General features: G+C 41.1%; 1 protein-coding gene across 1 annotated transcript in view; it reads right to left on the bottom strand.

The window, feature by feature from the left end:
- Nucleotides 1-569: 569 nt before the first annotated feature.
- The window catches only part of LOC103608926, a 43801-nt gene continuing 33361 nt past the window's right edge, over nt 570-11009 (bottom strand). The window contains exons 3-4 of the mRNA XM_008593312.1: nt 1919-2015; nt 570-784 (exon numbers count right to left, since the gene is read on the bottom strand). Of these exons, the coding sequence (XP_008591534.1) occupies nt 570-784; nt 1919-2015 (312 nt within the window). The remainder of the gene's footprint in view (nt 785-1918; nt 2016-11009) is intronic.

Genomic DNA, 11009 nt, shown 5'->3' with positions numbered 1-11009 from the left:
CTCATTTTTAAAGTACTTGTTGTATTCGGTGCATGCACCATTATGGAGAACTTACACTCAGAGCAAAAAGATTTGTAGCAAAGCATATGACCTTCTTCCCACTACAATGACCATCCCCTAATTAGGCAATGCATCTGATAGTCATTAACAGGAATGAGATAATGAATCACTTTCTCTCTTCTTTGTTAATTTGCTGTAACCAAGCGGCTAATGGATGTCAGAGCTGAGTGATTGCACTGATTATAGTGATTTATAGTTGCAACAAAACAATTTAAAACCATTCTGATTATTCATGTTAAAGATGCTTTATGTTTTGTTTACTAAATGTTTTATGTCCCCCTTTCTCTCACCCCTAAAGTACTGTCCCTCTCCTACCCTGCCACTTTTCACAAAAAAAAACCTTTTCCTGGAAAACTTGAAAGTTGTAGGCTTTTTTTTTTGGGGGGGGGGGGGTATTGTTTTAAAAACTAAGCCATTTCATTTTGTTTATATAGAGGGAGATATATAAAGTTTACCCAGTAGAAACGAAAAGCCTGAGGGGTGGAAGGAAAACTTCAGTGGTGCCTAGTTCAAAAGAAGACAGAAATAAGAGGAAATAAGGCAGACTTCAAGCCACTTACCTTGGGGCTTCCAGTCCCTTCCTCATCCTGCACAGACACATCAGTAGCCAGGATCTCAGCTTTGATGGTATCCAGAGCCCTGAGAATCCAGCTGTGTTGCCGTTTGATTTGCCTCTGCAGCTCCTTCCATTGACTTGCAATCATCCGCAGCATGTCCTTCAGTCCTTCTCCAAAAGAAGGGGAAGCACAGGTTGTGGACCTGACTGTGTCTTTACCGTTATTATTTTTTATTTAGTAATTAGGTGGCTATTTCAAACAGTACACATATTTTTAAATGATCATTACCATCACATGCCGTATTTGCATTTGTCACCCAGAGTAGAGACCAGCAATTCTTGCCACAAGGCATAAGGACACAAAAATGTGCTAACCACATAGATGCCTGCTTTAGAAATTGACCCTAGACTTAGTGAATTGACTGAAAAAAAAATGCACGTGGAACAAAAATCATGATGTGTAAAAATTATTAACACTATAACTTGACATTCCAAATAAAAGACCCTGTGGGTATCTGTGTAGAGACTTTGTAACAATCAGAAAGATGTACGGAAATAGGTAAAGTCAGTTCAATGAGAAATACAGTAAATGGACCAGAATTAGGACAGCAATCTTTAACACTGGCACATCCAATTAATGCTGTGTTTTTCCTAGTTAGCTGTAGTAAGATCAAAGTAGGAGCCAAACTGTAACTCATCTTATCCTATGGGTTTCTATTATCAGAATAAGTATAACCAAATGACAAAACTATTTTTTATTTATAATCTGTTCCTCATAAATATATTAATACTGGGGTAAGAATTGGTTGAAGGCCAAAAACTCTAATGCAAAGATCAGCAAAGAACATGCAAAATGTTCATGTGTGTGAATTGGCAGGGAAATAATGAGGTATCTTTAGACTGCCTGCCTTATATCTGTAATGATATCTATAAGTACCCCAATGCATATGCATTATAACTATATGCACAATTCTCATTCATTATCTTAATGTTATTTCCAGAGCACCTACATCAAAAAGCATGTCAAAGTGAAGTTCTCAGGAATGTGATTTCAATTGAAACTCAGGTGAACAGCAAGCCCCAAATAAAATGAACAGACCATTTGGAGGCAGTATTTCATCTTAGAAGTATCACAGCATTGTATGCAGTATATGAAACATTTATAAATCTTGAAGGTCAATCTGATAATGTAAATATTAATAATACATAAGGAAGTGAATATATGCAGTAATTTACAGCAATGCTTCTTCATTCTTAATAGTCTGAAGACATAAAGACTTGCAATATTTCAGGAGGATTTACCTGCTTTGTGAGATGCAATAAGCTCGAGAAGTTGGTGTCCTTCCTCCTCCACAGCTTCCTTGAGAGCACAATGACTGTCTACATTCAACTTAAAACTCTGCAAGGAAAAACATGAGCATCAAATCCTGGCAAGACAGTTGCACATAAAACATTCATACAAAATTACTTGCTATTTTTTATCAAGAACCACACAGCCCAATTTACCCAATAGACAAACTAATTTGCAATACTAAAAGCTATTGATATTTCAGATCTGGGCTCAAAATGTCTCCATTAGATTAGCAATGTGCATCTGTTTGGAAACAGCTGACAAATCTAGAAATTCATTAGGTTTTTATGAAAAGTCACATCCCGTAGGCTATATCAAGAGTAGCAGTGTTCTATAAAATACATTGAATTTCTACTAGCACATATGAGCTCTTTTCTTCATTTTTTTAGAAATGTTAGTGATAGCTCTATTTATGGAACCATAAAAAATTGGCAGCATAAAATATATTAGCTTTATGTGCACATATATAAATCCATTAATATAGCAGCGTTTGATTCAGCTCTGTTTCTCACTTAGAAATGTTAGTGATAGCTCTATTTATGGAACCATAAAAAATTGGCAGCATAAAATATATTAGCCTTATGTGCACATATATAAATCCATTAATATAGCAGCGTTTGATTCAGCTCTGTTTCTCACTTTTCACACAAACCATAGAATATAGAGGTGGATTATGTGCTGTATTGAGGAGTTAAATGGTTTTCAAATCTTTGCTTTTTAAAAGTTTCTTCCTTGTAATGTGGCAATGCTTTATAAATGAATACATCAAGCACATTAGGGGCATTTTCCGGTCATGATAGTCATCTAAAAGACAAAAACTGCTATCATGGTTGAAATCCAACTCAGGGCCATTTCTTCTAGGAAGTCTCCCCTAATGCCTTTTGCGGGGTTAATTATTCCCTTTTCTCTGATCATTATACTGGTTTATACTGTAGACTTTTTAATACTGTATGCTGCTTTATTTCTATCCTTGGCTCCGAAATTATAAGTAATTTGAAGAATTGCCAGTTTCACATTTATGTCCAATTCATGTCACATACAAAGTGTTCAATATATGTTTGCAGGAACAGTGGATATCTGTTGAACTTGATCAATAACACTCTCTAAAAGGGGAAGGATTCCATATAAATATTTCCAGAAACACAGATGGTTTTCCAAAGATTTTTCTCTCTCTGGAATGTTATAAGGCATTCCAACTATAGAAGGTCCAATGTAGAGTAATCATAGTAACCAATCAGTTGAATCACTGGTTAGTCTTCAGGGTGAAAATTCATTACTTGACTTGACTATTTGGAATAAGCATGGATTTTGAAATGCTGTGTGCCAAATTTTGGTTTCTTCATGATAGGGTTCCAAAATATACAACATCTTTCACTCTCACTAAACATTCATTGAGCAATAGTTGTATGCACGGTACTGTACTTGGTATTAAGAATATTTGATAAAAGTTTGAAATGATACAGTTCCAGTTAGAATGTAATTTAGATTAAGGAGATTAAACAACCATAACTTGTGAAATCAGGTGTTCATTCATTTATTCATTCACTTAGAAACCATGAATTGTGCCTGTTCTGTACACTGGGCTGGGTACTAGAGTCCTAGGGGGGTATAAAGCATGGCCTTGGGCGTCAAAGGGCCACTGCTCATGTTAATAGGAGAAAGAAATGCAGCTTGAGTCAGCTGGGATCTTCAGGGGTGAGTCTGGGCTCTCTTTTTCTTGCAGAGAAAAGGGGTCTTTTTAAAGCTCAGAAGATAGAAACAGAATGATCAAAAGGGGACAGAGACATGCAGATCAGGCCTTGAAGTATAATGATAAGAATTTTTACTAAAAAAAAAAATGACTCCAAAATGATAAATCATTTCACCTGAATAGAGAAATAAGGTACAGTAAAGTTTCAGCCAATATGACAGAAAGTGACAATATTAGGTTTCCCCAAGGGAAACTTGGGGACATTTCTTGTCCTCTTTCAGATATAGGTATTTGGTTGAATAAAATAAAATATGGTAATATATGGGAAGCCAGATGCTTCTGGTCAATAATAAATTAAATATTTATTATTTTATATAATCAAAACATGGCTGCATTTACTTTTATGTGACTGCCATGGAAATCTTCACCTCTGAAGCAAGGCAACATAGAATGAGATACACATATGTTTCAGGGAGAAAAGACAGGGAGAAGAGAAACACCTGAGATCAACCCAAGAGCACCAAAATTTAGAAAGAAGTCTATTCTAGGGCCGGCCCGGTGGCGCACTGGATAAGTGCGCCGCTTGGGAAGCGCGGCGGCGCTCCTGCCCGAGGGTTCGGATCCCACATACAGACCGGTTCCCGCTCACTGGCTGAGCGAGGCGCGGGAGCAACACCGAGGGTTGCAATCCCGTTGCCGGTCCCCGGTCCGGTACGGGGGCAACACTGAGGGTTGCGATCTGTTGCCGGACACGGAGAAAGACAAAAGAAAAAAAAAAAAAAAAAAAAAGAAAGAAGTCTATTCTAGAAATTTCCTCATAACCGTAAATTTAACCTAGTGCTCTTTTTGATTCCTGTTTACTTACAACAGACTTGTGTTGAATGGCTGATAATCATGAGCTTCCAAAGAGGTGCAACAGGCCTATGCCTCAGAGCAAAAGAGAACCTAAGGAACTGTAAGTAGGTTGGATAATTTGACATAATTGAAGCCAAGAGTATAGAAAAGATGCAGCTGGAACTGGCTCTGCTTCAAGATGATGTGGAAGCATTTGATTGAGAAATTGGAAAAGATGAGGTATTCATTATTAGGAAAAAGATAATCTGATAAGCTTGCTGCTGTAGAAAAGAACCATTTAACATAACTATTACCCAAATGATACAATATTGCTTGATTTTCAGGTGCACCTATTAACCATTAATAATATCAACCAAGGAAATCACAACGGGCCTTTGAGAACGCAGCCGAGCAAGCACATTAGCAAAATTGTCAATGAAATTTCTGGATCCTCCTAAAGAATTCTGTAATAAACTCTCCTCATTTTGCCCCCACCTCTTCGCTAGGGAAGGAAGCTTAGACGAAGCTTCTTCTTTCCTTGAACTCAGTACTTGGATACCTTTCCTCAGCAATGCCTTATGGTGTATAGTCCCCCTGAAACATACATAGTATTCCTTGAAAAGGCAGGGCATCCTCTGGAGATGGAATTTATGGCAAGAACATTGCCATAGGCAGATACCACAGTCCTATGGCACTTTATGTGACATTCCATAAATATGAGTAATCTGGGTCCCAGGGGACACCAGATCTTTTTTAGTGTCTTTAAAGCAGCATGTAACTGAATGAATAGAAAAGAATAACTAAAGAAATAAAGAAATGTTATGACCTACATGAAGCACTAGATTATCCAAAACATGATACATCCAAGGTCAGCCAATGGGCATTTCCATTACTGCAGCCTCTGGCACCACCAGCTTGTACAGATCTAGGTGTATTACTCTTTGTCAGGACCCAAATTTGGGTATGCCCACTGACTGTACTTTGGTCATGATCAGATCTTACAAAGCAGATAAAATAATGCATCTAACCCTATTCCATTCAGAGTTCCGAATAGCCCACTTGAGGGAGTGTAAAGGTCATATGGACATGAAATGAGATCAGGTAAATATACACCTTTATGGAAACAAAACAATAAAACACAGAGAACAAATTCAAAAGAGATCATAAGCATAGATATGGATCTCCTGGTACAGGAAATAGTGGGAAAGATCATAATAATATTCAAAACCTTAAATACCCAAAATGGTTCAGTCTAAGGAGCCATGAACACAGACTTTCAATTATCCCACAGAATACTGTTAGTGTCTGCCAGATCCACTGAGTTCCATGAGTTTTGTGATGTTTGTGAACAATCAGAGAAGACAAAAAGAGTTATTGAGTTTTTCCTGACCTAATTTTAGGTTTTTCTTAAGGCATAAAGTCACTCAACAAATATTTATTGAGCACTCGCTGCCAAGCCTATAGATACAATAGTTAACAATACACAGTCCTGGTTCTCAAACAGCTTATATGAATAGTCTACTGAGCGAAAGAGATAAGAAAATAAGTAGCCTCGTATGACCCAATATAGAATGTGTAATTTGGGTTCGGTGGATAATAGAAAGTGGAGCCTTAAGCAAACTGAACAGTGATATGCCTTGCCCAACAATATTCAAGTTTTTTGTTTTGTTTTGTTTTTAACTTTAGTATTATGCTGGCCAAGCAAAAACAAGACTGTGGGCTACATTCCATATGCGTGTGATAAGTCAGTGATATGCCTTGCCCAACAATATTCAAGTTTTTTGTTTTGTTTTGTTTTTAACTGAAGTATTATGCTGGCCAAGCAAAAACAAGACTGTGGGCTACATTCCATATGCGTGTGATAAGTGCTGGATAGTTGCTGTGGGGGCCCATGCTGGGGTCCAGGCTCAGCAGAGCCTGGCAGGGAGCTTGTGGACAAAGAACTGATTTGTACATGGAGCTGGAGACCTCCTTTATTGTAGCATGAAGCAAGAACCGTGAGCAGCTCAGTGTGTCGGGTAAGCAGGGGAGGTGGCAGCTGTGGCTACACAGAACTTGGCCCCAAGAACCATGGAAGAGTCATGGAAGAATATGCCAGTGACGTGAGAGAGCGAGTGGTGCAGATCTGTGATCTAGAAAGATCTTTCTGGCATTGTGTATACAGTTGATTTTAAAAGGACAGACTGGAGAAAAGGATGCCATTTAGGAGGCTGCTGCAGTAATACAGGCCAGATGTTTCTGCATGCTCATATTTTTTTTAATTAAAAAAAGGTATGCTTTTTTCTAAATGAATGGAAGAAGGAAAAATGGAGAAAATCTTCTGTCTTTTTAAGTGTTTTTCTCAGTGCGTGAGAGCAGCATGTGCCAGAATTCAGTTCTTTGGCTGTTCTGATGATAAATACCAGAGGTTATTAGTCAGGAGTCTCCAAATGTGAAAGACATATTGAACTGATGAACTTTTCCTCCCACTGTCATTTTAAAGAGATGGTGTATATGCTGATGAATAAGACACCTGATGACACGTTTTCTTCTCACAAAAGATTTTTACTACCCTAAGAAAATGAAAACTTGTCTTCTTACAAGGGCAGGAGGAAGAATGTGTGTTGAGTCAGAAAAGCCAAGGCTGGAAAAGTCACCTGCTACCTGCCTCAGGCCACCCCCACCCCGGCTCCACTCTGAGCTGTGCCCAGCACCTCTCTCCATCCTCACAGGGGCCGCTGGTGGGGAAGGAAACCACGATCCCCTGCACAGAGCCTGGCAGTTTCTCTTCTCCCCTCCACATTGCCATCTGTAGCAGATGGTCAGATGTCCTGGCCCTAAAATGTAAAACATGCCTTCAAAATGCCATATGTACCAAGAATTGGAAGATTTTTGAGTAAACATTTCTTTAAGAACCTCCTGGTCCCACCTAGACTAGCTTCTCAGCTCCTTCTCTCTACCTGGTTCGGCCTGCCTGCCTCCACTCCAGCCTCCACCATATCCATCAGGGTGACCAGGTAAATATACACCTTTATGGAAACAAAACAATAAAACACAGAGAACAAATTCAAAAGAGATCATAAGCATAGATATGGATCTCCTGGTACAGGAAATAGTGGGAAAGATCATAATAATATTCAAAACCTTAAATATCCAAAATGGTTCAGTCTAAGGAGCCATGAACACAGATTTTCAATTATCCCACAGAATACTGTTAGTGTCTGCCAGATCCACTGAGTTCCATGAGTTTTGTGATGTTTGTGAACAATCAGAGAAGACAAAAAGAGTTATTGAGTTTTTCACAGCAGCTGTGCAAACACCAGAACTCCTGAACGTCAAGCTGGGCCTGGACATTGAGATCACCACCTACCACAAGCTGCTGGAGGGCAAGGAGAGCACGCTGGAGTCTGGGATGAATAACATGAGTATCCACACGAAGACCACGAGTGGCTACTCAGGTGGGCTGAGCTTCGGAAGCCTGAGCTACAGCATGACCTCCTCCAGTCCACCGTCAGCCCTGGCGGCAGCTCCAGCCCCTTCAGCCGCACCAGCTCCTCCAAAGCTGTGGTTGCGAAGAAGATCGAGACCTGTGATGGGAAGTCGGGGTCCGAGTCCTCCAATGTCCTGCCCAAGTGAACGGCCACTGCAGCCCCACCTGCCTCCTGCGGCTGCCCCAGAGCCTGTGGGGGAGGCAGCTGTGCTGGGCAGTGTGGGGAACAGGAGACCCACCTGAAGCTCAGCCTTAGCCCTAGCCCTCAGCCCACCCTTGGGGAGGGTCTATTGCCTCGGGTACCCCCTCTTGCTCATTCTCCAACTAAGAACCAATTCAATTGTCTTTTGCAAAGTAAGGCCTCCCCTGGCTCTGCCAACACCCCCCCCCCAAAAAAAAAAACTCCTGAAAACTTGGTTAGATGTTCTATAGCCATTAAAATGAAGACTATGCGATCACATGGAAAATACATAGAACAGATTACAAGCAAAAAATGAAAATTAAAAATTGGATCTATGATAACATTATAGCTACGTAAGTAAATAGTCTCAGTGCTTAGAAAAAGAAGACTGCGAGGGAACGCCATGAAATGCTAACATCATTTGTACAGGGTAGGACTGGAGTTACCATGGTCTGATCTTACAAACCAGGTTCTGAGTGCTTTCATTTTCTGAAACATAAAACGGAAATTTTATCCAACTTCTAGGATGTTATGAAAATGAGAGATAATGAATAGAAAGTACTAAAGCAGTGCCAGGCAATAAGTAGGGCTAAAAAGAAATTAAGGATTTTTTAAAATTCACTTTTTCTATTTTCCAAATGTCCTATGTAGTAGATGGTACTTTGATATCAGATGACATGTGTCCCTTATTATTGAGGCTCTCTGAATTCCTCAAGGGCAGATACCAGGTCTCCTTGGCTTTCGTGTCACCACCGAGCACAGGCCAGCCTACAGGGGACAGCTGAAACATAAATGCTGCAATGGGAGAGATGGGAAAAGCAAGCCCAGACTGAGACGCCCATGACTGGGTCTTCCTCTCACCTCAGGTGTGCCCTAGTGGAGTCATTCCATCCTTCTGGGCTTCTGTGTCCTCATCTATGATCCAGGCATCTGCCTCAATATTTCTAGTCCTTGAGCAGTCCTTTGATCTTCTCTTCTCTAAGCCAGGCAGTTAAGAATGGGTGGCTTGGGAGAATTTTTATTTCTTTTAAACCAGAGAATTCTCAAAGGGGGAAGAATCCCTAGTCCTTGAGCAGTCCTTTGATCTTCTCTTCTCTAAGCCAGAGAGTTAAGAATAGGTGGCTTGGGAGAATTTTTATTTCTTTTAAACCAGAGAATTCTCAAAGGGGGAAGAATCCCAAAGGCCATCTAACCACTTATCTACCCCAGGGCAGCTCTGTCCCTCCACCGTCCCACGCAGATGTGTTCATTCTATTTTTAACCATCTCCAGGGAAGTCTCTTCTAACTTCTCATCCTGAGTCAGCAACATTTCTTCGAGGAATGTAAGAGCTCTGTGAAGAGCAGCATCGGCTTCCCTCTGCTTCTGATTCTTTTGCCAAGTCATCTGCCCAGTGTACGGTTGGACATCAGAAGCTTTGTGAGACTATGCCAACAAAACCCACATGTCCAGTCACCGAGCCCTGCCAATTGATTCTCCATCCTCAGCTCCCCATACTGACTAATACTGCCTTTGACTCAGGTCCTCATTGTCACCCCTGGCCAGGTGGAGCACAACAGCCTCCAGTCATGGCCCCCTCAAAACTACATTTATTCCTTACTTGTTGTGTGCCAAAGAAGGTGCAGGCACTGTCTTAAGCTTGAAGGATACGGCTCTGAGCAAGATGCATATGGTCCCTGCCCTCACACAACTCACAGTCTAGTGGGGGAGGGAAAAGAGGGGCTTGTTGTATAAACAGGGAATTGCAGTCAATTGTGCCAAACGAGCAGTGACATGGTGTGGGAGGGTGCTGGTGATAAGCAAGGGCTCTGGGTTCAAATCCTGGCTCCTCCATTGCTCACTGTGTAACTCTGGGCAACCTCTGTGTACTCAATTTCTTCTTCTGTGAACAGCAGGGATTGTTAGTGCCTCCTTCATGGGGTTGCTGTAAGATGAAATGCCTTGATACCTGCAGAACAGAGCCTGGCATGTCATACAAGTGCAGCAAAGTGTTTTTATTACACAAAATGATCTGTCTACAAAACAATTCTGACAAAGACCTTCCTCTTCTGAAGATGCTCCAGTGGCTTGCCAAGGCTGCAGAATAAGGTCCAGGCCCCTAGTGTGGCCTATAGGGCCCTCTGAGGTGCTGGCCAAGTCCCCTTGGCAGGCCCCATATCTGCCTTGAAATGCACCTCAACTGCTTTGAGTTTCCAGCTCACACCAGCTGTCTTGCTCCTCCAAGAGTCTGCTCTCGTTGGCCCCTCTGCCTGGCAAGCCCTTCCCCTGGCAAAGTCCTGCTCAGTCTTTAAAATGCATCTCAGGTGTCACCTCTCCAGCAATATTTCCCAGACCGTCTTTATCCTACTGGTCTTCCTCTCCTGGTACCCACAGTACCTATGCAGAACTCAGAACTCTACTTTCTACACTGTGGTAAAATTATTGATAGGTGTGACTGTTTCATACACGTGAACAACTTGAGAGTAGAACTGTGTTTTCACTCATTTTTGTATCCTCAGTGCCTAGGACAGTGCCTGGCATTCAGCACATGCTAATAAATGTTCAGGGCAGCAAATGCAGGGAGATTCATAAAAACCTTCCATGTAGCTTTCAAACAGCCTATAGCATTTTGGGAGATATTGGTGCAATCACTCTTCACCAAGGAGTGGTTGATAAATGTCCCAAAATTTTACTCAGTGAACACCATGTAAATGAGCTGTCATGTTCCTTTGCCTACAAAATTACTTGCCAATTACACTTAGATGATCCCAGCATAATTGCCATGTAAACTGCACCCTGGCTGAGATAGCCCAAATCATCAATTTAACTTTACCCTCTCATCATATGGTACTTACCACATAATTAAATAAATGGTCAGCCACTACCACAA

The sequence above is a fragment of the Galeopterus variegatus genome, unplaced genomic scaffold (assembly GCF_000696425.1).
Source record: "Galeopterus variegatus unplaced genomic scaffold, G_variegatus-3.0.2 Scaffold8988, whole genome shotgun sequence".
Taxonomy (NCBI): domain Eukaryota; kingdom Metazoa; phylum Chordata; class Mammalia; order Dermoptera; family Cynocephalidae; genus Galeopterus; species Galeopterus variegatus.
Note: the sequence above shows the minus strand (reverse complement) of the source record. Positions and strands in the feature narration are given on the sequence as shown.